Genomic DNA, 27,702 nt, shown 5'->3' on the forward strand with positions numbered 1-27,702 from the left:
GGGCATTTGTAGCTGTGGCAAAAACAAAGGTTTACGTTACAAATAAGACAATGACGTTGGAATTAAGCTCAAAAGAGTGTCTCCAAAAACAAATTTTGCCGTTCATTCGATCCCACAACCATCTCGTAATGTTTTGGCCAGATTTGGGAAGCTGTTGTTACAGCAAAGTCTCGTTCAAGAATGGTATGCAGAGAAAGGGGTTCAGTTGGTTTTGAAAAACCTTAACCCACCCAACTGCTCCCAGTTTCGCTCTATTTAGAAATACTGGGCAATTATGAAGAGGAGACTCAAGGCAATGGGAAAGATTGTCAAAGACATCAATCAGATAAAGACCTGGTGGAATAAGATAGATAAAACGATGGACGAAGAAAGTGTGCACCACCTAATGAGCCGCGTTGCAGAAAAAAAATCGAGAATTCTTTCGAAACCGTGACGAATATTTTATCCGTATTTTTTCTTTAAAGACTTCATTTGTATAAAAAAAAGATTTTGAATTCAATAATAAATAACTGAAACACAGGCAATTTATTTTAAAAGTAAAGGCATTTTCATTTCAATTCTATCTTAAGCAAGTTTTAAACCATAAAGTGGATTTTTTATGTAATTCCCATAAAGTGTGCAATTCAGTAAACTGATTGTTGATGAGCTAAGAAAAAAAATTATAAAATTTTCATTTTAAAATGATTTTTAAAATTGCCAGCTTTCCAACAAACTCATTGAAATTTTAAAAGATTTTGAGAAACTGAAAATATCGGCATTTTAATATTCAAACAATAAGTGGATTTTATTTTTGCCGGTCACTGATCAATCGAAAATGCTCACTGAAGAAGATAGTAAGTTTGCTATCGAAATACCGGTAGCTGAACTTCTCTTATACCGTGGTTGAATTTAATGGAATCTTTCAATTGCTTTGATTCTGATAATTTGATTCCAGGTTATCAAAATAGAAAAAAAAAATTGAATCAATCATTCATGTATTGCAATGTTGAGCCTAAATTTAGAAGCAGTGTTGCATCTGAATTATTCCATATTGGAATTGTTAAAAACAACAAAAAAACAAATTTTGAAATAATTTCACAAATTTAAGAGTTTTTGGAACAAGTAGAAAAGCACATGGGGGAGTCAACTTCAGTTTGTGGTGAAACTGGGTCAGATTCCTTAAAAAAGTTGTTGCAGAACTTGTCAGTTCTAAAACTGTTATTAATCGTTTGAATCCTTGAATGTATTTTCATCTGAATGGAATTAACAAAACTCTTGGTGATGATGCTTGTGGGAAAACGTTTCTGTTTCCATCCAAGTGTTGCAGTTCATTTAAAAAATGAAAACAAAAAATAAACACCCCAACCCCCGGACATAAACTTTCATACAGCAGAGATGCCTTCAGGAATAAGAAGGTTTCACAATTAACTTCAACCCCAACCATTCGCCATCAGACTACTGCTGCTGTAAGGAAAATGGTTGGCTCTTGGTGAGTTTTTCGTGTCCAACAAGCGGTCGGAACTCTCGGTCTCCCCTCAGGGTACCAGTTTGAGTCCCCTTCCATTCAATTCGAACGAGTCTCTCATTTTTGTTCTTCCATTTCCTTGGTAGGGTTTCTGTGGCTGCAAAAAATAAACCCCATTGACACTTGCAGCCTTTTACTTGCTGTTGCGTCTGTTTCGGTTTATGTACCGGAAAGGGTATTGCTATCCCACTTGAGAAATTCCAAAGTAGGGTTCCGAAACTTTATGATTCACCAAAAATAAACAAACAAATAGTGAGCATTTTTTTTTTCAAAAATACCCTCTGTACAAATATGAATCCGATTTAAGCAAAACGTTAAATTCTGAAAAATCCCGGCAACCCCATCAGCATCTCTATATGGTGATTGAAATTCATTCACTTTTAGTCCGGTCCATGGGAACCGGGTTTTCGATGACAAAGCACAGGTCCAACGGCAGCCAGCCCCATTCACAAACCGAACCGCACACACTAATGAATGAACTGGAAAAGGGGATGCTACTAACCATTCATTCCTCCAAGTAGAGAGTCGGAGGCCGATTCTTGGGTTGCGGTTTTTCGAGTTTCTTTGTTCCGATGCAGCAATTCAACCGCTCCGATGCCCTCCAAGGCAAAGACAGGAAGGCACAGAGTTCCGGGAGTTCTGAAAAGCTCGATATGAGATTTTATTTATTGGACTCGAACTAATATTGTGGGTTCGGTTTCCCCTCCACCCCCCCCCCCCCCCCTCCCTAAAAAAGGGATCGTAAAAAACAAGTTTGGTTCTGAACCGAGAGAAGCTTCCCTTCCACAATAAAGCAGGATTGATTCATTGCTAAAAAGGGAGCTTTACGATGATTTCGGGGGAGGTTTATTATGGCTGCCCGTTTTCAGTTTGCTCAACAGATTGGTTTCGTTGAAATTGTTGGCAGTGGCGATTATGTTTCATAAAAGTACGTTTTTTTTTAAATTATGTTATAACCATGGAATACAGGAAACTATTAAAAATAAGCGTACCAACACAATAAACAACAATCTGAGAACGTGCTTGGTAATCGAATTTCACAATCTATCGACCAATGTCTATCATATTACTTAGAAAATTTCGAAACCCCATGTATGGAAAAATCATGTTTCTTTTGAAATAACTGAACCGGTGTGCTTTGCAACACCATAAAAAATCAATGAATTTTTTGAAAATTCTTTAAATTTAGTTTTGATTGTACATCATTTTACATGAAATCAAAACACCATTCAGATGGAAATGAGAACTGCAACTTATGTTATGGAATTTCGGGACAAAGATGAAATTTGATGATTGTTTTAAATCTGAAATTCAAACTTTGTTTGTGTGATATTTACCCTATAAACATTTTTTTAAACTTATGACATTTTTTTCCAAATGCAGCTCCATGCCCGAATTAGGCCGAACGACTTACACTGAAATCTTTCCACTGAAAGAAAGGAGAGTTCTGAAAACCCCATAGAATAAGGTTGCCAGAATTTTTTCAGCACGTATCCGGGCCGGACAAACCGGGCAATTTCCTATAAAAACCTGATAAAATCCCGGCATTTAATTTAGTCAAAACCCAGAAATTACTCAGCAAAAATCAAGATAAAAAAAATGAAAAAAAATAACTATTTCATCAAAATTTATAAACAGATTTTAAATCGTATTGAAAAAACCTTTCATGATTATTTTTGCAAAATCTGCTCAAAAAATTGTGATTTGGTGGCTAAATAACAAATTTTTACAACAAATTTTATTTTTATTTTTAGGTTTATGTTTTCGACCGGGAAAATGTTTTTAAATTTTAATTTTTGGCTTTTTACGGTCTTGGATCTCAATCAAACAACTTATTTTTCGAAATACGCGACGTTTCGACCATTTTTTGTGGTCCCCATTCTGAACTTGTAAAAATTCATTCAAATTTAGATTTTTGTAAGCATTTTTTAAGTCATACCATCATAGTTCAGATCCAACAACTTTGAAATGAGAGCTGCAGTTGGAGTTCCGAATTGCAATTCAAAGATAGTACATATTATTTACTGAAACTTGATCTCTAAACTTGTTTTTCAAGATCTGAAATTTGAACTCTGTTTTTAAAGCTTCATAATGACTTTAATAATGTCAAAATTTATGGATTTTCCACCTTTTTTTCCCAAAGTGGGAAGTTACGAACTTCCATAAAAAAAAACTATGTAACATCTTTTTTTGGGTTATGCCAAATATCCGTACGCAAAAAAACTCTCTTATAAAATATGGTCCCTTCTTTGAAAAGATCTTTATCTTAAACTTACATGGGAGCTCCCCCATCTTTTCCAATTTTGTCCCCCACTGCTTGAAGATGGTAGGCTGATTTACCCGGCTCGAGTTTACATAAATTTCTAATTGAAAGAAAAAGATTCGCATTGTACTTTATGGAGAAAAGCTATAGAAATTTGAAAAAAAAAACGATGAAAAGGTTTTTCAACAACCATTTTCAACGCTTTTTTCAGCATCCTCGTCCTTCGAAGCAGTTTGAATATCTATCCTTTTTACGCCAAAATTATGTTAAAAAATGTTTCGCCATATGCCAAACTCGTGGAAATGAGACATTTCAGCTTGAAGTTTTCCCAAACAGCACTTGTCATGGTATGAAACTTATCGATTTTATACAGTGCAAATTTCTGTTTTTCAAATAAATTTATTAGTGCAAAAAATATAAATATTTAAAAATAATATCAGTTGCATCACTGAATAAATTCTCAGCGTTTTTTAATTTCTCTTTGAAAGTCAAATATTCAAAAATGTTAAACAATTTCAGTCATCAGTTGTCCCGTATATTGGGGCAAGTGTAAATGCAAAGTTTATTTTCAGATGCGTCAGAGTAATGGCTTTAAACTGGATTTAATACGTACTTCTATTTGTTTGTTTTATAAAGTTTCATGGATATATCTACAGTATTCCTGCAGTATAAATTTATGTTTGTCACTCCACTTTTAACGAATACTGTTCAAAGCTTGACCTTCATTACAAAGACATTTAAAAAAAATTAATATCCGTTTCCGTTTCAACATTCAATACCCCTTCTGGTCTTTCCGACATATTGAATCATTTTGAAGATGAATTTCTTAAAAGTTCGACGTTTGCCCTTGCCCCACCGTGTAAGTTGACAGGAGGTAATATTTTTTTAACACTTCAAGGGTATACTAAAAATTTCTCAGAAAAATTTTGCTTCCAGTTGAATATCAGCTCTAAAGTCTCACTTTTCAAAAAAGAAGCGGATCAAAAGTCTCTTTTATGCAGCCATGTAACACAAAAACACTTTTCATGTTAAGTACGTCCTACTTGAATTGGTATGTAGGCAAAAAGTACGACGTTTTTTCAGATTTTTTTTTTAAATAAAAAGTTTCCATTTTCATTTCTAAATTCGTTTCAGTTGTGTTTTTGGGCTGATGTAACAATTTTTAGAAGAAAACATATTTTTTTATTTTTTTTTGTAACAGAGAAAAGTTGAACGTTTGAACATGCTCTAGTGTTCCTTGAATAAAACTTCTTTAGGAAAATGAATTCCCTCACTTTTGGTCAATAAAAATCAGTTTATTTCACTGATACCTTTCACTTATGCACACATCAGTCCTATCTTATTCAAGTTAAAGAAAAGGCTCTTGGTCAGTTCATGTGTCGTATCGGACTTTTTTTTATCTTCTTTAAATTTAAATGGCGCTTGATAAAACTTGTTCAGGTTCAACAAAATGTTTCCGATCTATCTCTGTAGAAAAAAAAGTCTGTGTCTGTGTCTGTCTGTGTCTCTGTAGAACGCAAAGTGTCATACCATTATTTCATTAGCATCAGAACTAAATTTTTAGTTTTTAGACAGCAAATGCTACCTACATCAACACGAACTATTTTTGCAAATCTTTTAATTGGCTTTGATTCGATTGATAGAATACCAATCCGTGTCACATCTAGCCGTCATTTATTTTCACGTGCTGTGTACAATTAAGCAAGAAAAAACACATCTACACACTCATCTGGCGCAACCCCTTATAGTATAGTTTTGACCCGTTATCGGAAAAGACTGGGTTAACTCCTTTTTCATGTAAAGCCCTTGTACCCTTTATAGTGTACACAGCATGTACGTCAAACAGAGGTGAAAATTAGTAATGTAATCATGTAAAATTGTTACAGTTGATTTTTAGAACTTTATTTATGGTGTGATTTGAGCAAAGTACAGTTAAAAAACCCAACCCTAATCAAAAATAAATCAACTTGTTCGACCAGATTTGGCCCACTGTATCGAACTTATTTTTGAAAAAACCCGACAGCCCATAGTTCCCGGAAAAACGAAAAAAAGAAAAAAAACTGGTACTGTCATCAAAATTTCCGGACGTCAGTTTTTTGGAGAAGAATTAGAAAGAAAAGTGTGGTGCTCGATCGAGTGAGGAGGCTTTTGGGCCTGTGGGTCTGGAGAAGCTTCGGGGATTCTGCTCCACATCCCCACGGAGGACAGAAGCGGCGATCGTGGCACAGATGGCCACTCCATCATCGCCGACTTCGGAGCCAGTTCAGTGCCGTGAGACGTCGGCCCATGGCAATCAACAATTCCAGCAACAACATCCGGCACGGCAATGTCGTGCGTCTCCATCGGTGCGATGCAAGCCACACCTCCGACTGCTCCGTGCTGCACCAGCAGCAAAACAACAACAACTCCAGCAACAACATCCGCACGGCAATGTTATACGTCGGCATCGGGGCAATACCAGCCACACCTCCGACTGCTCCGTGCTGCACCAGCAGCAGAACAACAACAACACCAGCAGCAGAACGACAACAACATCCGGCACTGCCATGTGGTGCTTCGCCATCGGTACAACACCAGCCACACCCCCGGCTGCTTGGGAAGTTCTGCACCAGCAGCAGAACAACAACAACGCCAGCAGCAGAACAACAACAACTCCAGCAGCAGCATGGCCTGGCCGTCGAGTGTTTCGGAGGCAACTACAAGGCAGACAGTGGGACCATGCATGGTTCCCAGTAAGGTGCCAGTCGGAAAAGAACCGTAAGTGAAAAATACACTGCAAAACAAAACTCACCATAATAGTCGGGAGCTTGGGTGGGTGAAAATAAAAGTGGCCAATTGTAAAATTTGAACCAATGTTTTGGATTTTTTATTTGTGGCGACGACCATAAGAAACCTCATGTTACAAAATCTACACATTATTTTGGAAGCCCACTCTGCATGGCGATGCCAGCCCTTTGAAAGATGAAAAGAAAATAATAAAAACAAATCAGTTTGTTGTGAATTTCTGTATTCGACAAGTTATAATTTTCATGCTCGTGTTATAGAATAGGAAAATATTCCTTCAGCTGATCTTCTTTCAGCATTATCCGATTCATTGAATCGTCTAACGAGATCGGTTACGGCAGAAAGAGTTCTATATTCAGTATGACAAGTTACAAAACTATACCCTTTATTTAGTAAGCCAGCTTTTCTAAATAATGTGTAAAGTTGACTTGATTAAACTACACTTTTTTTTTGACAGATCTCGGCTGTTCGCAATAATGGGTCAATTTTACAAGTTTAAGGTGTTGCGCCAAATGAGTGTGTAGGTATATCGCTCCCACGTGCATAAGAAATGCCTGATTGTTAAATTTTTCCAGCGATCAATGAACAGTATGTTTTGGTTACCATCTACTAGCGACGACCGTTTGCTTGACCATAGAGACGAAAAACAAACCCCTGAAAGAAAAGAAAATTTCTAAAAATGAATGCCATGCCTTTTCAATTTCAGATTTTGGCAAAAAAAAATGTACCTAGGTATATGTTTTATTCGATCAGCATGTCAATCTGGGTTACATCTAGGCGTCCTTCATAACCATGTGCTGTACAAATGAGCTAGGAATCAAGCGGAAAAAAAATCACATCAAGGCTTCATATCGCCACCACGTGCATTGAAAGTATGCTTGATTGAGAAATACGCGCCTAAATATTTCCACTGATCAGTATGCTAAGCCAAGGTTACTATCCTCTCGCGACGTTGGCTCGCGACGCCTCGACCATGGAGACGAAAAACAAACCACCCCAAGGAAAAAAAATCTCGAGAAAATGGATGTCATGACATCGACGTGGATTTTATTGGCTACCTCGGGTAGCGGTCATAGCTGTGCTAAAAGTGTACTCGCGAGGTAGATAGATGATGTTGCTCTCTCAGCTTTCCACGTGCGCGATTTATCCCGATCGGCTTAACGGTGTTTTGTTGCGGCGCACACAGGGGTAAATGAACCTAATAAGCGATCAAAATTATTTGCGGACAAACGGTAAACGATAGACATTTGATGTCTTCGCAACATTTTTATATTTTTTGATGATCTATGAAATTCTTGAAAGAAAAAAGTGATTTTTTCACCTGGAAGGGAGATAAAAAAATTATTTCTTGAAATAATTAGTTTAGCGTCTTGATGTCTTCACAAAAGTTGTAGATCCTATTATTTTAAGCAACTTTGTTGAAGACATCATAAAGATCGCACGAAATTCAAAAAAGTTACGAGCATTTAAAAAATAACGAGAATTTTAACAAGTAATTTTGAGTTTTTATTTAATATCTTTTTTAATATACGATTTACAAACTTGGTATATTTGAGAAAGTTGTTCAAATTGTTAAAACACACAATTTTGTAGAACATTTTAAATACATATTTCAACTAAGAAAGGAGATATACTGCAAAATATCCAAAATAATGCCTTTTTTCAGTAAGTTATAACTTAAGAGTTCGGACGAGTTCGGATAATTTTTTGAGTGGATTTTGTTGGTCAAGTTATTGGCTTTCCATTGATATATAAATTAAACATTAGTTTTGAATAGATTTTCTGCAAACTAGCAATCAATAATGAGCTTTTTCCTTTAGAAACACTTAAAATTCGAAGAAAAAAAACCTCAATTTTTCCTGTTTTTAGAGGAAAAAGCTAATTTTTGATTGCTTGTTTGAACAAAATCTATTCAAAACTAATGTTTAATTTATATATCAATGGAAAGCCAATAACTTGACCAACAAAACCCACTTAAAAAATTATCCGAACTCGTCCGAACTCTTAAGGTTATAACTTACTGAAAAAATGCATTATTTTGGATATTTTGCAGTATATCTCCTTTCTTAGTTGAAATATGTATTTGAAATGTTCTACAAAATTGTGTGTTTTAACAATTTAAACAACTTTCTCAAATATACCAAGTTTGTAAATCGTGTATTTAGAAAGATATTAAATAAAAACTCAAAATTACTTGTTAAAATTCTCGTTATTTTTTAAATGCTCGTAACTTTTTTGAATTTCATGCGATCTTTATGATGTCTTCAACAAAGTTGCTTAAAATAATAGGATCTACAACTTTTGTGAAGACATCAAGACGCTAAACTAATTATTTCAAGAAATAATTTTTTTATCTCCCTTCCAGATGAAAAAATCACTTTTTTCTTTCAAGAATTTCATAGATCATCAAAAAATATAAAAATGTTGCGAAGACATCAAATGTCTATCGTTTACCGTTTGTCCGCAAATAATTTTGATCGCTTATTAGGTTCATTTACCCCTGTGTGCGGCGTTGCGCCTTGTAGACATAGCTAAACATCTTAGTTAGGTTTAGTGACCTTTATATGGTGACCTTTCCTGTAACGACGTCCTCCAAAATATACAAATTTGCTCCCAATCTCTCCCTCACGATGGCAGCAATGAACTTCGGATCCAGTTTCTTGTTTAAATGAACCAGTTTCAACGATAGTACAAACGAACGACGCCATACTAGCTCGTCCGGTTGAAACGCGATAAACTTGTGAATCCTGTTGATCGTGGAGAGCCGCATCTCCTACGCGAACTTTGGATCATCTGACACGTTTAAGTCCTGCTGAGTGTATAGATCCGTGTGCAGCAAAAGTTCCCGGCCGAAGTTGGCGAAGTGTGGGCTGACCCCGGTGCTTCGCGCTGTTAATGGCGGCCGGGTTCTTGTCCCTTTTACGGTGATCTTCTTCCAGCAGAGAACGGTGCGTAGAATGCTGGTTTTCAGATGAATGATGTTGTGACGGCTAAGCAGCGCTCAAAAGATTTGTGACTGGAACGGCTTCCCGTTATCCGACAATACGATCCTCGGCCTGGAGAATTTCAGGAACACTGAGAAACTTTTTTTTTTTTTTGTTTCGATTATAGTCGTTTTACCATCTTTATGGCATTCGCGACTTTATCAACGTTACAGTTGGCGGATCGTTATTGAAAAACTTATCCGGTACAACTGTGTTCGATATTTACTCTTGGGCTCGAACTCGCGGACATCGGCTCAGGAGACAACAGACTTGCCAACTGAGCTATATCACAAGCCCACTGAGAAACTTGTCCAGCGAACGACGGTGTCCTGCATCTTCTGCCATGTTTTGTAAAAACCTAAGTGCGCAGCTGAAGGCGAATCGTGAAAACGACGGACTAATTCTGTTCGCAATTCTGTAGAGTTTCTCGTTTGCTATTCGGAAGTCTGAATATTTTCCGCCTTGATTCTGCAGCTGCTTCATGAGGTTTTTGTACTATGGATCATGTACCTGCGTGATTGAGAAGACCAACGAACAAACTATCCTGGACCATGCGTCTGCAACTATATTGCAGCTGCCTTTCCTGTATCAATCACCTGCTCATCAGGGCCGTTGGATTCTTCAAAGTCTTCAGGTAACTGAGGTCGGAATGGTCACAGTAGACCACAAAACGTACTCCTTCGACGTAGCCACGGAACTTTTCAATCGATCGTATTACAGCCAGGCAATCCTTTTCTGTTACGCTGTATTTCCTTTACGATGCAGAAAGTTTTTGTGAAAAGTAGCAAAACGGGTGCTGCTGCTCGGCTGCTGCTGATCAATGGAACTTCGTCTTGGTTTTCATGAGTTTGGTGATGGGAGCGGCAATACGGAAGGAATCGGAAATGAAACGGCGGTACCACCTACACAGTCCCAGGAATCGCTGGACTTCCTTCCTGGTTGTTGGTACGGGGAATTTGACAATACCCTCTACTTTCTCGTCGTCCACTTTCCAGCTTCATTCGCTGAGAATGTAGCCGAGATATTTGATATGCTGCCGACAAAACTTGAACTTTTCGGCCGAAATAGTAAGCTTGGCTCGATGTGGTCTGGCCGCGACTTCTTTGAGAACTGTAATGTGTTCCTCAAACGATTTAAAACATAAAACGATGTTGTCTAATGGAACACGTACGGTTCCATATCCGCAAACAAGTCCTTGCAAGTCCTTGGCTGGCTGTGCCGAGCCCAAAAGGGACCACCATGAATTGAAAGTGCCCTCGGGAAGGTACAGTGAATGCCATCAAGTGCCTCGATTCCTCGTGAAGCGGCATTTGCCAAAAAAGCATCTTTGAGAACAATCGACGATATGAGTGAACAGCCTCCTAGATTGTTGATGATTGAAGAAATTTGAGGAATGGGGTAGCCTTCGTTAGCCATAATGGAATTTAAACGCCTTACATCCACGCAGACGCAGTAATTACCGTTATTTTTCTTGACCGCCACAAGAGGGTTGTTCCATGGCGAAAAACTGCCTCCTGGATCACATCCAGAGAAATCATCCTGTCTACTTCGAGATTAACCTCCTCAAGGGCATATTAGGACTTCCGTTCCATGCGTTAATAAAGCTCCATTCTTACTAACTTACCCTCCTCAGATTTCGGGAATAGCTTGATTGTCTCATTCAGAATCTGGCGTTGTTCCACCGGTAGTTCCTTCATCTGCTCTGCTTCAAATTCTCGTTCATCAGTTATCACAGAACAGCATACAGCTTTGACTCCGAACACTTGCCAGAAGTTCATGCCTGTGATGGCGAAATTTGGCAGACTCGGCGAAAGAACGAACGCGATTTTCCTAAGAACAAAATTACCGTTTTCGCCCCCTCCAGAAACTTGTTGAGTTTTTAGTGTTTTGTGTTTCAAAAGCTGCCCAGTGCAGCCGAATGGGCTGGCAGCACTGTTGCGAATAGGTGGAGGATATCTTGCGGAGTTTTCTTTCTAAATTTGATTGTAAAATGTGAACGGTGGAGAGTTTAAAAAGTGTTGAGTGGACGCGAGGTTGAATATTGTTTGGTCCCTTAGTTTTTTCTTTTCAGGAAAACGATTATTTGGTAAGTAATTAAAATTTTTTTAGTTTGCCCGGCATGGCAGATAAAAATGAAGAAAGGAGAAAATTGTTATAGCCTCTGAAGCAAAATCTCAAAGGTAATTAAGAGAAAAATACACAGATAAAAAAAGTATCATTCATCTTCTCAATTCTGCGGCTGAAAAGTAACACGACATAGATAAATTTAAAATACGTTAAAACATTCTTATTATATGTTACAATCGTTGGTTAAATTTGAAGTTAATTTGTGATGCAGGTTTCAGTATATTAAAAAATTACAAACATTTTGAAATAGTGTTGCACTCGATTGAAATCTTGGAAGTATTTTTTTTTCTTTTTTCAGTGTACATGGAACGATACATTTTTGTTTTGTTGCGTGGGATCAAAAGGGTGGAAATATTTCAAATGAAAGACAGGGTAGTCGTAAAGACCGGCAAACATTTTCTTGTTTCCGTGGAATGTTTTTTATCGAGCCTTACAAATATTACGGCGATTTCATTAAAATTCTGAATCATCAAGCTGAATAACAAAGAAAAATTTAGTTGGATATCAAACGAGATAAATAATTTATCACCATACTAATAAAATTAAGTTTTATAGTGCTTGACTTTGGAAAAGACTATCTTTGGTTTAGTCGAGTCTTTTTTCCTTTTGGATCGAAACCAAAACAAAAAGTTGATATTTATTTGATATGAATACTTCTAATTATTTTTGGAGCTCCAGCGGAAATCACAGATTTACCATGGACTGTTGGATGTCGCGTAGAAGAAATTTCAAGCTGAGGAGGAAGTAAGCAGTTTTGGTAACTTGATATAAGCCTGTGGATATTATCTGGTAAGTGATTTTGAATTTATTTAGCCCTTGAGAAATGCACTTTATAAGGTTGTGAAAAGTGGCAATGTGCCTAAATTTCTAACATACTTCTCTCCAAGAAGATTATTATTATTGCACTAAAATATTAAAAAGTAGGTAGGGCACAGGTAAGTTCAGGGCTTACGGCAAAGGATTCTTTATTGAATGATATTCTAGTTAAGATAAGCAAATGCTTGACAATGCTGTGATTTTTTTTAAAAGAATTAGTTAAATGGACTAGTATTATTAATATATGTATTATATAATGCATTATAGAACACTACGACTACGGCAATTGATCGAATAGTTTCGTTTCAAGATATGTTGTTTGTTTTTTTCCAGCGTTGTTGTTTATCGAAAAATTCAAAATATACAGAGTAATGGAAAAGATTTAATAAAAGGGAGGATTCTTTACTAAATGCAATAAATGTGAATCAATCAAAACGGATTCAACAATTTAAGGTGGATAGAAATAGCCAACAAACTTCAAATAGATTTCTTTTAATAGTTGTAATAAGATTATTGTGGACATTCATCAAAACAACAGAGGAGCTAGACTGCTATACTTTTTTTTGTTAAATGAATCGCACCAGCTGAGTCATGAGTAGTGGCAAAATTCCCGCGCTATCGCATTTGAAATTAGTTTTAAATAGATAGATTTGATTACCAGATTCTTACATTTACTATATAAGACTGAGTGCAGCTAGGAACACATTGAAAAATCCATAAACAACACAATTATCATATTTTTTAATTTTTTTTTTTTTCAATTTCATGCCTCAGTGTGATATTTTACAGCTGAGAAATAATACAAAGAGGAGTTAATGACAGACAGCCGCCCATCTATTTCATGAAAATGACTGGGTTTCGTGTTTGAAGGATTATAACGTAGATATATTGATGCATTACTTCATCAGTTTAAAGACAGAATATCATCTCAAGTCACATATTTAAAGTATCTTCAGACTCCATTCAACTTTTACCTCGATAATTTCATTATGTTCTGGATATTTTCAGCGCTTCATTTGTTTACGACTGTGAACGTACTTCTTATTATAATCAAAGTTTTAATGGATTAAAATATCTTTGATCTTTAATCAAGCTTCATCGTTGTTTGATCATTTTGCTTTTAACATCATTTTCATATGCCTTATTATTATTATATTTCCATATCATTCATTTATTAAAATTTTAGAGTTCAAAAATTGAGTAATTAGAACTACGAATAATCATTTACTCTATTCTAGTTGGTTTTCGAATTTAATCTTTTTCTACATTAACCAGGAACTATTACAAACTTATAAAAAAATATTTAATTGTTATTATTTCTTAGAAATTATTTAAAAGTATCAACAATCGGATTATTTACAAAATGTTACTATTAGTTATTGTATTTATAAACCCTTTATTGTACTCCTGGGTATTCATAGTCAAATCATTATAGTACGCAGGACGTTTATTATTTTATTGCGATTGATTATTGTTTTTATACTTTCTCAGTCAATTTGATATTGCTTTCTGGGTTATAATTTTCAGTTAAAACAATTAAGCATAATATTTTTTTCTTTACATTTCAGAGAGTAAGAAAAACACTTATTCCTTTATGTTTTAATGATGAATTGCAGGGGTTTCATATCGAATAAATGTTCTCATCAAGCTATGTCAATAATAATTAACCCTTTTTCAAGAAACTGGACTCATTGTAAGCATTTTTCAAATATCACCATTATATAAAACTCATTGGACGGTAAAATATTATTAACTGAATTTTTTTTAATAAATTTAATAACATTATATTAAACTGTTTAATTTAGACTTTTTCACTTAGTTCTTCTCATCTTCTTATGGAATATTCTTCAGGTGCGAAATATTAATCAAATTTCAATTAAATTTGATACATTTTACTTCATTCGCTAACCATTATGTAATTACACTTATTTGTAGCTTAATTCAGCGAACTCCGCAGGCGTACACAGAATTTATTTATTTTATTTGAATTGCAGGAATAACATTTACGAATATTATCATAGAATCAAATTATCTATCATTATTTGTTATTTGATCAATTCATCGTTTTGTAGACATTTCATTATTCTGATGTAATGTGTTGTTATATTGAATCGGATTATATTATATTTAAATGGACCATTCTAATGTATTATAATCAATAATTTAATTATCGTGTTGCATTGTAGTATTCACATAAAACTATTTTCATTCTATCATTATCTATATCATATTTTTTATATTTGTTTACATATCTTGTTGTATGGTTATATTTTATTATGAATTGTTTTTCAATCGTATTATATCCACAATCGTATTATATTTATACTGTATTTCATTTACCAGAGAGAAGGCATCTGGGGATAACCTAAAGCAATTATGCAAGCGGAGTGGAGTGCCAACCATTGTAGGTTTCTGAGGGTTGGATGCTTTCTCTCGACGAACCATCGGCCGTGGAAGCCCTAGAAGTCAATTCGAAAGGCCAAGCCACACAGACATAGGCTGGACCTTGCTACCGATGGGGGAACTATACATACACATACATACATACATACAAAAGCTGCCCAGTGCAGCCAGGTCAAATAGATTTTCAATATTCGCATTGATTTTTCAAATCTCTTCTGAAAATCACTAAGCAAATTTAACAATGTTTTGAAAAGTTCTCTTCATATCTGAGTTCAAGTAATAAATTTAAGGTAAAATGTAACATGTTCAGTAGTGACTTCATTCCTCAAATCCGTACTCAATTGGTTTAGGTTTGTAATTGTTACTTGTTTGAAAACAACCTAATTTTAAATATGCACATAAAGCATGGATCACTACAAATCTGGACGCACTATTTATTTTACCATAGTGCTCCTAGTTGTCGGATCTGGAATGTTTTGGCAGCACTTTGTAGAGGAATGTTTCTTCTACCAGTGCTGAAAATTTCATTACGATTCGTTTTGTTTCAAAAAAGTTATACGTGATGGAAGCCGCAAGATGAAAATAAATTTTGAACACCCACGTCAAAAACCCGACGTGGTCGGGTTCAAAAATCGCGAAATCCTTAAAAATGATCAAATCAACCGTGTGTAGCGTTCTCAAACGTTTCCGTGAGATGCTTACTATAGATCGGCAGGTTCATACCAAGCGTCATAGTGGAATTAAGGATAGGAAACTGCATTTGAAGGTGTTGAGAACGATCAAGGAAAACACAGAGTAGTCGGACTATGACATTGCCAAGAAATTCAACGCCGACCGGTGCACCGTTAGCAGAATTCGTCTACGCGAAGGAATACGATCCTATCGGACCAGTAAGCAACCAAACCGGACATTGAAGCAGAATTTAGTAGCCAAAGGACGTGCCCGCAAGTTATACAAGAAGATTCCAACGAAGTTCGACGGATGCATCCTCATGGTTGACGAAACGTACGTGAAGATGGATTTTGGGCAGCTTTCTGGCCAAAAATTATGTAAAGCCACTGCAGTGGTGCACTGCACTGGTCATGGTGATGTCCCCGGCAACTTCAAATTCGTTTTTGCTGATAAGTTTGCAAGAAAGTGTTTGATCTGGCAAGGTATTTGCAGCTGCGGACGAAAAATTCCGGTTTTTGTGAAAAACAAGACCATGGACTCCGAAATTTACAAGGAGGAATGCCTGAAAAACTTTTTTTTCGTACATTAGATCTCACAAAGCACTAGTTAAGTTTTCGCCAGATTTGGCAAGCTGCCACTACAGCTAGGAGGTTCTACAGTGGTATTGGGCCAATGGATGGATTTTGTCGAAAAGGACATCAACCCACCCAACTGCCCTCAATTCCGCTCTATTGAAAAATTTTGGGCAATTGTCAAGCAGAAGATGAAGAAGAATGGTAGGACGACTCGGGAAGCAACAGAGATGAAGAGATTGTGGAACAAAATGGCCGCTGAGGTCAGCGAATAGGGTGTTCAAACTATAATGAGTGATACTCAACCAAAAGTTCGAAAATTCATCAAAACAACATCGGAATAATTTTTTTATTATTTTTCCTTTAAATTGCAATAAAAACCCTACATTTCAAGTACAAAACATTTTTATTTCGTTTATATAGCTCCGAGATAGACCCGTTTTAATGCGTCCAGATTTGTAGTGATCCATGCTTTACTTCTTGTAACTTGTTGTTGATTGAAGCGTAATACGGCAAGGCGCGTACATGACTCTTAAAAGTCTGCAAAGTTGCATTCAAATGTGTAGAGAAGGTTGATAGTTGAATATTGAGTAAATATTCGAGAAATAAATAGCGAGCAAATATAATTTTTTGTCATAAAAACCACAATGCGATGACGTCGTGTAGTGTAAAATCACAACCTTCTATGTTATACCTAATCAACTAGTCAATGTTTTCCTCAATTGACGTTTAAATTTTATTCATTTCGAAAAGTAAGAAACGGATTACGGACCTCAGCTGTATTTTTGTGGCTTGTAAGTACTACCAAAATTAAATAGAAATGTTAGCAAAGCTGTAGCCTCAAATATATTATATCATTCTTCAAATATTATATTTTACTTCATTTTTATGAAATTTTGCCCATTTTCAGCAGTACAAAAAATATCCTATGATTCCAATCCACCGGATACATCAATACGATGTAATATAGAGTAACATTTGCGACTCAAGTTATGTGCAGCAGCCTTACATTTTTTTTCTGTGTAGAGAACACATGTTCACTTCAAGGATACATTCGGGCATATACACGCTCTTTTTTTTAAACTGAAAATTAAGTAGTTTTGGTTCAAAACAGCACTTCGGTGGCTTCCCTAAACTTTGAGTTTGACTGGGCAATAGCAAAACTAAGTTCTGATAGGCATACTCAATACTAAGTTCGGCAGCCGAACTAGAATTTATCCTTTTTTTTTTCGAGGGTAGCTGATTTTCAGGGAATTAAAGGATGATTAAAATTTGTTGTACCCGGATGCTGCTGTTCCGGTACATTGCATTGCAATTACAGAGCGGTGGAAAGTTTTGACATTCCCGGTCAAAGAAAACTACCGGATGTTACTTCCCTCGGGAAGTAAACAACATCCGGAAGTTTCCGGACATTCCAAGCCGATCACCATATGATGACAATGACGGACAGAATTTTACGCTGACACGGTGAACATGCATTCATTATGAAGTTCCTTCATAGTCGTCCGGTAATTGTTCCGGAACGACATAATTTTGCGACGTGTTCGTTGGTTGCTGTTCCGGTTCGGACTGAACTCGCTAAGTGTTTTCAGTCCAACAAAGAGAGTTCAATTTTTAGTTCATGAGGTCGAACTCAGCTTTGATCCCTCGCCGAAGGAAAAAAAGGGATTAATTTTGAGTTCGCAGTTCGAACTCCGTTTTGATCCATCGCAAGGAGGAAAAAAGGGTACTTAACTTTAAGTTCATAGAATCGAACTATGTTTTGAACTTCGGTCATACTTAATTTTGAGTTAAAAAAAAAGAGCGTGTAATCTCCGTCCCTGCCCATGGTCAGAGTCAGTCAGAGACCACCATATAGAGTTGTTTTTGACATTTCTCACGCACATTAACTGGCGTCTCACTGGCGTGTACGGACGAGAACGGGACAATTAACCTCCAAAAATTCCAGTGCAAAAATCGAGCAGCCGGCTGACGAACACGGTCGTTTTTGAGATTAATGTTCCCAAAATGAAAAAGTGTTAGTGAAACGATCAAGATATTGCTACACCCATAGAAGAGGTTGCAAAAATCCAATGCCTATTTAGCATATCTCTGTGCCGATAATGCGCTGAAATGTGCACTGTGCCGAAGACGGTATGTTTGAAAAACCGTAACTGGCATAAGGACTCGGCTCCCAACCAAAATAATGACCACTACATTCAAGCAAAACAAGAAAAACATTTTATGGGATTTCGTTCCTATTGGATAATTCATCCCAGAAACAAGAAAATTAAAATTAAAATCACAGTGCCGTAGTGAGAATCGAACTCAAGTTACCAAATCTATCGTCATGCCAGTCCGACACCTTAACCAGTGCACTATTCGAACTTCATGCAGGACGAGGGATATTTGTCATAGGCTTTATGTCACCGATCAATCACAAAAAAAACGCACAACGGCGGCTTCCCGGCGTTTGGTCTCCTTCCAATTCATTCCTTTGTCTCGTGAAGGAAACGGGAAAGGGAACGGGAGTGAAGGAACGGGAAACCCATTGAATGAGAACTGTGCTTTGCTTACTGCCTGCTATTACATACACACGCTACATATACACAGCTGCCAAAGCCGGGCAGCTTGGCCAGTGGAAGAAATATTTCTGTTGTTGCTTTTGCTACACATGCGCAGCTTAGCCAGTGGCTGTTTGCCAGTGATTGAATTGAAGCAATGTTGTTGTTGTTGCTTTTACTACATACACACACACAGCTCTACCGTGGTTGTTTGCCGGCGCGGCGGATTGAATTGAAGGAATATTTTTGTTGTTGCTTTTGCTACATTCACACGCACAGTGCTCGGTTCGCTGGCTGCCTGGTGTTGGCCGGTATTTATTTCTATCCTTCTTCGTCTTGTGATGCGATATGGAGGGACGTGAATTCGTTTTTATTTTGTTTCTTTCAGACATACGCAATTCGGTTAATTTGGGAGGTTAATGCCGGTGGGAGCAAATCGAATCAGCACCGGTCGCGTTATCTTCTTGTACCAATGATGCCTTGTACCAATGATGCCGTCATTGGCACAGAGGCTGAATTGTGGGTGTAAGACAAAGATTTCGCCTTGATTTTTGCAAATAGAATCGAAAAAACTCCTCCGGCTTAGTTCCGGGCTGGTAAGCAATGCTGGAAGACGTTGGACCAATAGACAAACGGTGCCAATTTTGTCGGTAGCGTTGAATAACATTAATTATACATTATTTATGACAAATTTATACTTATTCAACACTTTTTTCTTCCAAGAGCTGTCTTGAAGCAGCAGAAAGTCATCAAGTTGGACGGAAACCTGGCGAGGCATGGCATCCCATCGTCCGAGAAGCGGCTGGACTTTCTGCAGTAAAATCCGATCTTCATCGAGATGAGACAGCTGCTTCAGGAGGACTCCCGTCTGTTACCATTGCTGCTCCAGAAGACACAATCGAGCAATCCGGATCTGATGCGTCATTTCGGAGAACCAGATGAAGTTTTTGATCCTGTTGAACGGCAGCCGTGGCTGTGGCGTAGCGCATGATGAACCCTCTACTGCCGCTACGATGGTGAACACCATCGAGAGTCCAATTTAAATCAAATAAAATAAACTTAAGCCCAATATGGTATAAAATCTTTTGATATTTGTCCACGATAAGCTTATGCACAGACATACACGACTTTTTTTCCAAATAACTGATTTTTATCTCAAATACCTGGCATCCATGTACCCCCTTTTAGTAAACACTTCAGCCAGCTGTCAAAACTTTTTCCAATATGGCTGAACGTGCGATTTGGCATTTACGATCACCATACTAGAGGCATCATGGCCCAAACAGCACACAGTCAACTGGGGGAGGAAGACTGAAATTTTCTGCATCGTTTTTTGCATCGTTTTTTTACTGTTCGGCAAAAAGCCAGCAATTGTTGAAAAGATTTGTAATCGTTCAAATTATAACTTTAGATGATCAGTTTCGTGTTGCGAGTCATGTAACTTAGTTGTTTGGGTGCTTAATTTAGATTTAGCTAAATTTTTAGAACAACAATTAATCAAACCATTTTTATTTATCAGCTTCAAAACTTTAATGAAATTTGAGCGACTTAAAACGCCATATCATGCAAGAATTTTCCAGAGCAAAACAAACCCTAATTTAATCATTGTTTTATGCAAAACAAGTGCTTTTCAGCATCAAACAAGTTCTATTAAAAATCACTAAATAAGAAAGTAAAATTTTGAACCTCCGCACTGGTCGGTAGATTGATGAGAGAAATTTGACGTTTGAAAGATTTTTTTCTTTTTTTATTCAGTCTTCCTCCCCCAGACAGTCAAGAAGTAGAAAGAAAAATCAGGGAATACATTCATCCGTAAAAACAAACAAAGGTTTATACACGCTCGGCCATATTCAACCATAAATGTTTGAAAAATAACCATAATCGAAGTTTTGTGAATCAAGTCGTTTTATGAGTTTTCAGTGAAAACTCATAAAATGAGATTTCACGGAGAACTTGGATTATGGTTATTTTTCAACCGTTTGCTAAAGCTGGATAATGGTTATAAAATAACCGTTTTCCGAAAAGAAAAAAAGTAGGGATCGTTTTCTAAAGCTTAAAAGAAGGTTTCCGAATTAAATACAAAAGATCAATGCATAAAAGCAAATATGGTGTTAATAAACGGAAATTATTTATTTCTGTTCAATATTTCCTAAGGAAATCTCAATTTTTATGTAAATCATATTCAAATTCGAACATGCAAGAAATTATACCAAAGCACCAAGTTCCGGAAGGCTGGGTTGGCACGGTGGGCGAATGGTGTACGTGAGAAACCCTTTCCGAAAAATTATTGCACCAGTTAATCCGATTCCAACACTCATGTTAGATCGCAGATCTCCTCAAAAATCGTTCCTTTAGGTCAGGCTTACTCTGAAATTGTCCTTTTCTGGCCCGACAAACAATCTTCCAGCTGAATATATGTTAGAATGCTTTGTCTGGAAAATCAAAGAAAATTTGAGTGATTCGTTTTAAAATAAGTGTACAAAATTACTACCGTTTCTCAGCTGTCCCAAAGGTGACTGAAGTCACCGAGTAGCACATATTCCTAATTGCGGACATAGTTTTAGAAAAAAATCGTAGATGAGCTCTTCCAGCTGCTGTAGATATTTTCAGGGATTTCTCCGAAACTTTGTTGCGGTCAAAATAATCCACTGCTGGAATAAGTTAGCGGAAAGCAGCTTTCGCCAGACAGTCCGGCTGCTTATTATTGTCCACTCATTCATCGGAACGCTCTTCTTGGGATTCTCTGGAACGACACTGACAATATAGGCCGTAAATATCGCATAATAATACAGCACAACAATTAAAATTTACCTGTTCTTGGCAATAGGTTCCAACTTTCTATTTTTGTCCTCAGTAGCCCGAATATTCTAGAACGACAAACGAGTTGAACTGGAAAAATAACAATGGCGGACCGCTCACTAAAGTTCATGCTAAAATTTTTAACCATTATTTTGGTTTTTCGCCAGTACTTAGAAAACGGTTGAAATTTAACTGTGCATTATGGTTGAATAATAACAATAATCGAAGTTTTTAGAAGAAACCCATTAAACGGTTGAAAAAAACTCGAAAATGGTTATAAAAAAATGAGCGTGTACCTGTTCTTGGCAATATTCAATAATACTAGGAAATACCCCATTCAACCTTCAGCTCTCAAAACTCCTTCACTCGTTCTAAGAACGGACCAACTTAAAGGTTCTAATTTTAGAATTTTTTTTTCTGGAAAAGATGGACTCATCCAAAAATGATAAAGCTATACAGTTCCACAAATGAAAAGCTTTTTTCCCATTCTCACCGGAGAATGCAGGACCTTGAAGATGGAAGAGCGGTTGTTTGATTGAGCAAAATGCCAGACACGTCCTTGCCGGGTGTATCATTTATCTTCCCGAGTTTAGCGAAGCACCGAAAATGTTACTAGAAGCTGTTGGTGCGGGCGTTCCGATATCTTAATGTCAAATCTCCAGAAATCGCTTCCGATGAAGCAGAGTAGAATCGATGAAGCTGTTTTTTCACCGGAACCTTTTTTGCAGCAAATCTTGTTTTTGGTCACAAATTATTGAAAAACTTGACACGTTCTACTAATCTTTCATGCCCCCGAGAAGAAATAAAAAATTCCCATCAGAAGGACAATTTTCATCGGGTGAGCTCCCGGTGAGCAGAGGTGATTTAATTAAAATTACATTCGAAAGCGAATTTCATGGCTTCGCAGTTTTCCATTTTTTCTACCCCGAAACAATCCGAAGGGAAAGATTTCCGAGAAATATCCGTTACCTTTTTTCCCTCGCCTCGGCAACAGCAAATTCTTTCGCACCGAATAATGACTTTCTGTTTGAGGTAAAGCCACTCAGGTTCCGCCCTAGATTGGCGCAATTATGTTTACGAAAAAGCGAAGGAGGGGGAGGGGCAATTTGAACCAAGTGTTTTAGCCCAAAAGCCCATAAACATTCACGTTCTGTTGGTCAGTTCAATTTATTTTGCTACCATTATGCAAATTTTATAGGCCTTCAGGAATTGAAAATTCAAATCAAGGCTAAACGTTAGCGGAAAATTTTGAGATCAGGAATTTTGTTTGGAATTTTTTTTGGATCGTTGAAAAATAATTGAACACTTATACACACAGATGATACTCACCCTCGTTAATGAGCTGATTTTTCGATCGTCCTCCTCGCCGTAATCGATGATGGGCTGTTTCGAATCCAAGGATTCCGGCAATTTCGTACCGGAAGTTTCGGCTAGCCGGGATTTGGAAACCGGTGGACAGTGGCCTGTAGTCGGCGTCAACGGAAGTGGTCGTTTGGAGGCGTTTTTCGTTCGCAGCATACCGGTGTCCTGAATTGCATACGGTTCCGGAAATTGTAAATGCTGCTGATACGCATTCGGATGCATCAAATGAGCTTTTGCCGGGACATTTTCGTAGCCGTTAGGTTGAGGTTCAGCGGAAATTTTAATGGAATCGAAACCGGTATCAGAGATAAAGAGATTTTCACTGGAAATAGACCGCCTCTCCGATGTAACGTTCTGAAGTAGAGAAAAAGAATTGAAAAAAGTTATAATGAAGCTCGTGATTCAAAATGTATTGCTCATTTATTTGTTGAAAACTAGGAGAGATATGGGAAAAAGGGACATCTTAAGGAAGAAGCTCATTTATCGATACTGAATAGCTTAAATATGTGGGTTTCATCAGTGTGACCTGTTCAGACACTAAAGAAATCCATTTCCTAGCTGACTGAAAATTTCCGAAGTAGATGAAAACGCTGAAAAAAGCAATTTAAAATCGTTTGTCTAAAACTGTAAAGCAGTCACTTCGTGGAACATAAAAAAACCCTCCCGGCGTCATAAATAAATAGTAAACATATAGACTGTTCCGATAATTATAAATCTTATACATACTTCGAAGTTATCGACGGGTTTCGGTGAGTTTTAAAAATAATCAAAACAAATTACCAGTTGTCCATACGTTTCAAGCTACTATGGCATTCGCTCCTCTTCAGTGGACAAATTGACTGGCCATCGTCTAAACCAGGGGTGAGCAACCTTTTCAACCAGCGGGCCACTTTTTATTTTTAAATTTTGCTGCGGGCCGCACATAATCAAACACTTTTAAAAAGTATGAATAAATTTATTAATACCAAAAGTCTATACAAAAGAAATTAAATGAACATAGATATATTCCACAAATATTAGAAATAAAAGATATATAAAACGAAAACAAACAAAAATCAGTCCATATTTTCAATGCGAAACTTGGCATTGCTTTTCTGATACAAGCATATCAATATCAACCGGAATCGATGAGGTTCCTACACGTATGCTTTCCAGTCGTTCATCATTTAGTCTCGATCGGTGGTCATTCTTTATTATTTTCATGGCTGAAAATAATTGTTCGCAAACATACGTGCTTCCGAATAGTGACATGACTTGCTTTGCATTTTTCGTCAAGAGTGGAAATTTTTCAACTTTCACGTATAATTTATAAAAACTTTCGATATTTACTGATAAAAACACATTTTTCAAATCGGAATCACTCTGCATATCAATAATTTCCATTTGAAAATCTTCAGGAACCGCTTCCACATCGATGTTGAAAGGCGAGGAAAACATTTTGATAGAAATTGCTGTCTTTTCAGCTTTTAAAGATTGGAATCGGGATTCAAACTCGTTGATTAACACGTCTATATGTTGAACGTATTTATGCGTATTAGTAACGTTTCCTTTCTCTAAATGTGGAAAATGAGTCATTTTGTTTTGCGAAAGATGTTGTTTCCACAATTTCAATTTTCGTTCAAAGCCCTGAATTTTATCACACAAATTGTGTATAAATTGCCCTTTGCCTTGAAGTTCCACGTTGAGATCGTTGAGATGTTGCGTCATGTCAATCAAAAACCCAAAATCGCATATCCATGCTTCATCCTCAAAATGAGGATAGTCGTATCCCTTCATATCCAAGAATAATTGTATCTCGCTTTTAAGGTTATAAAATCTTTTCAGCATTAAACCTCTACTTAGCCAACGTACTTCGGTATGAAACACCACGTCACCATATTCAGTTCCAAGTCTTTCAGGAATTCTTTAAATTCTCGGTGATTTAACGCTCGCGCCTTTATAAAATTTATAGCTTTGATAACAGGTGCCGTGACATTTGGTAAATTCAATCGTTTGGCACACAAATTCTCTTGATGAATCATGCAATGGTTAACAAAAATTTCTTTCCCTGTGATCCTTTTTACGTCCTGAAATAGTCTTCCTGATACTCCAACATCCATACTCGACATTGATCGAGCTCCATCTGTTGATATTCCAATTATCTTTTCAAAAGGGATCGAAAAATTTTCTAAAACAGACTTCAGTTTATTGTACAGTTCTATGCCGGTTGTTGTCCCTTGTACAGGAATTAGTGAACACAATTCCTCCGTGATACGAAATTCAGTGTCTATACCTCGTACAAATATTGCTAGTTGAGCTGTATCGGTAACGTCGCAACTCTCATCAAGAGCCAAAGAGCAGTATTCAAAATTAAAAATGCTATCACGAAGCGTTTTCACTATGTTTTCAGATAAATCGTCAATTCTTCTAGCAATAGTGAATCTTGATAAACTTATGTTTGAAATAACATTAATTTTATCAGGAAATGCAATTTCAGCGACAGCAGTCAGACACTCTTTTATAATTTCACCGTCCGCAAAAGGTTTCATTTTTTTTGCCAGTATTTGGCTGACAACAAAACTAGCCTTGACTGCCGTATCTGACAAAATAGAATGACTTTTGAAAAACGTTTGTTGCTTTCCTAAATTTTTCTCCAGTTGGTTAAACTTATCAATGCGAAGTTGTCCGGTGATGTTTTTAAACTGTTGTTCATGTTTTGATTCGTAATGTCTTTTGATGTTATACTCCTTTAACGCCGATACAGTCTCCGAACATAATAAGCAAATAGGTTTATCTTTAACATAAGTGTAGAAATAATCTAATTTCCACTTTTCTTTAAAAAATTCTGTGCTCGTCCGCAATCCTCCGTTTCTTTGTTTGCTTTTCCGCCATGTTTTAAAAGATTGCAAAATTTAACAATCAATCAAAACTGTAGGGAGCATTATTTGAAATAAAAAAAAAACTTTTATATTTCTTACCTTGTTGATAACTATTTCTTTCGCGCTTTTTATGAACTATAAGAATTGTTTCAGTTTTGGGCTGTTGTAATGTTGAGTGAGTAAAACTATGTTTTAAGTGGGTTCGATAGTAAAAGGAGTTTTAAATCAAAAACCAGAAAATTTCGAATCTGGAACGTTTAGGTTTTAATTACTTTTTCTTTTTGATCTATAAATCTACTTACTTCCAGTCGAACACAAGGCTTTGAGAATAATTTTGTCATCCACAAAATAAAATGCAAACTCGGGATCCTGTTTAGATTTAAGTTTAATTTTTTTTAATGACAAACCAAAATAGTACGCCTCATCGAATCTAGGTTAGGTATCAGAACATAAATTTAGTTTAAAAAAAAAAGGATTAAACTTACTATTCATAACCAATTCCCAGGGGGGAATCTTCACCGATCAAGTTCTTGCATAAACAGGCAATTCACTTTCACAATAATACACAACTTTTCACACTTGAACTTGTTTTACTCACCGCCGAGCTTATAAATGGCTGCTTTCACTTTTCAAATATGTACTCCACACTTCCTCTTTTTGCCTCCTTCTCAAGTTATGAGCTACAGTGAGCTATCAAGAGCCAAGATAGGTAAATGAAAGGTTTAACATTGCGCTTTATCTCAATCAACAGAGACGTGTGAATGCAGGATCAAAAATCGTCATGAAGTTTCGAGCAGTATAAATGTGATTTCAAACAAAATTATGATTTATAAAAAAATGAGCACTCACATAGTTGAAATAAGTAATAATTCGCAATCTTTGAAATAACTTGTGTGGACTCAAATTTATGTTCAGAAGCTTTAAATATTTCATCAACTCAAAGGTTTTTTTTGGAAATCTAGTAGTAGTAAAAATATGCATATGACTAGTTACAACTAGATATGAGTGCTTATTTATTTTAGATAACATCATGAAAAACATCATGAACATCGCTTTTTTTTAAATTGAAATAAGTTTTTTTCCAAAAACAAAATTTTTGTTCAAGTTTGTTTACATTTCTGTGCAATTATCATTTATAATTTTTGGTTGGCCTACTAATCTTACATATGCAAGCAACGGAATGTTGTACCTGTTGAAACTAGCTGTCCTGGTAATGAGCTTCCGTTACAGCTGTCATTGCATATGTTGCATCTTCGTGCAGGATGTGTACAGCTTCGGGTGTGTTCTTATACCAATACACGGAATCGTCCATCTTGTGACAGGCAATCGTAATCGTAGGCATGGTAGGCGAACAATTCGCTGTCAAAAAGCGCTCCGTCTCCATCCCCCACCAATGAGAAACTTTTGGTACCCCTTGCCTACTTTTCCACAATATGCAACCACCCGTAGCTGTAGGCGCGCTGTATTCGTTAAAGAAGCATCGGTGCCAATTGTACCGGTTTTTTCCATTTGAGTCCTAAATTATTTAAATATATTACAATATTTGCATGGTATTTTATCCTATTTGTTTTTATTTATCTAATTTCAACCAAGCAGCAAACCATTTCCATTGATGTGTAAAAATATACTGTACACATGAATATAAACTGTTTCCCAATAAATTTCGATGAAATAAAGGTATTGAAATAAAGTCAATTCTGAGAGGGCTTGGCGGGCCGCACAGAAAGGCCCTGCGGGCCGCGCGTTGCTCACCCCTGGTCTAAACTATTTTGCTTTTGTCGTCTAAACTATTTTGGTTTGGTCCAAAACCAAAATAGTTTAGACGATGGCCAGTCAATTTGTCCACTGAAGAGGAGCGAATGCCATAGTAGCTCGAAACGTATGGACAACTGGTAATTTGTTTTGATTATTTTTAAAACTCACCGAAAAACGTCGATAGCTTCGAAGTATAAACAATCGCGGTGATAAAACCAAAAATCCAAATCTTATACATATATGTCTAAAACGGGTCTTTT

General features: G+C 36.7%; 1 protein-coding gene across 1 annotated transcript in view; it reads right to left on the minus strand.

Annotated features, from left to right (window-relative positions):
* The window catches only part of LOC129738016 (uncharacterized), a 344,832-nt gene that overhangs the window by 254,721 nt on the left and 62,409 nt on the right, over positions 1-27,702 (minus strand). Inside the window, exon 4 of the mRNA XM_055729191.1 lies at positions 22,797-23,183. Coding sequence (XP_055585166.1) covers positions 22,797-23,183 — 387 coding nt within the window. The remainder of the gene's footprint in view (positions 1-22,796; positions 23,184-27,702) is intronic.

This window comes from Uranotaenia lowii, chromosome 1 (assembly GCF_029784155.1).
Source record: "Uranotaenia lowii strain MFRU-FL chromosome 1, ASM2978415v1, whole genome shotgun sequence".
In the NCBI taxonomy this organism is placed as follows: Eukaryota; Metazoa; Arthropoda; class Insecta; order Diptera; family Culicidae; genus Uranotaenia; species Uranotaenia lowii.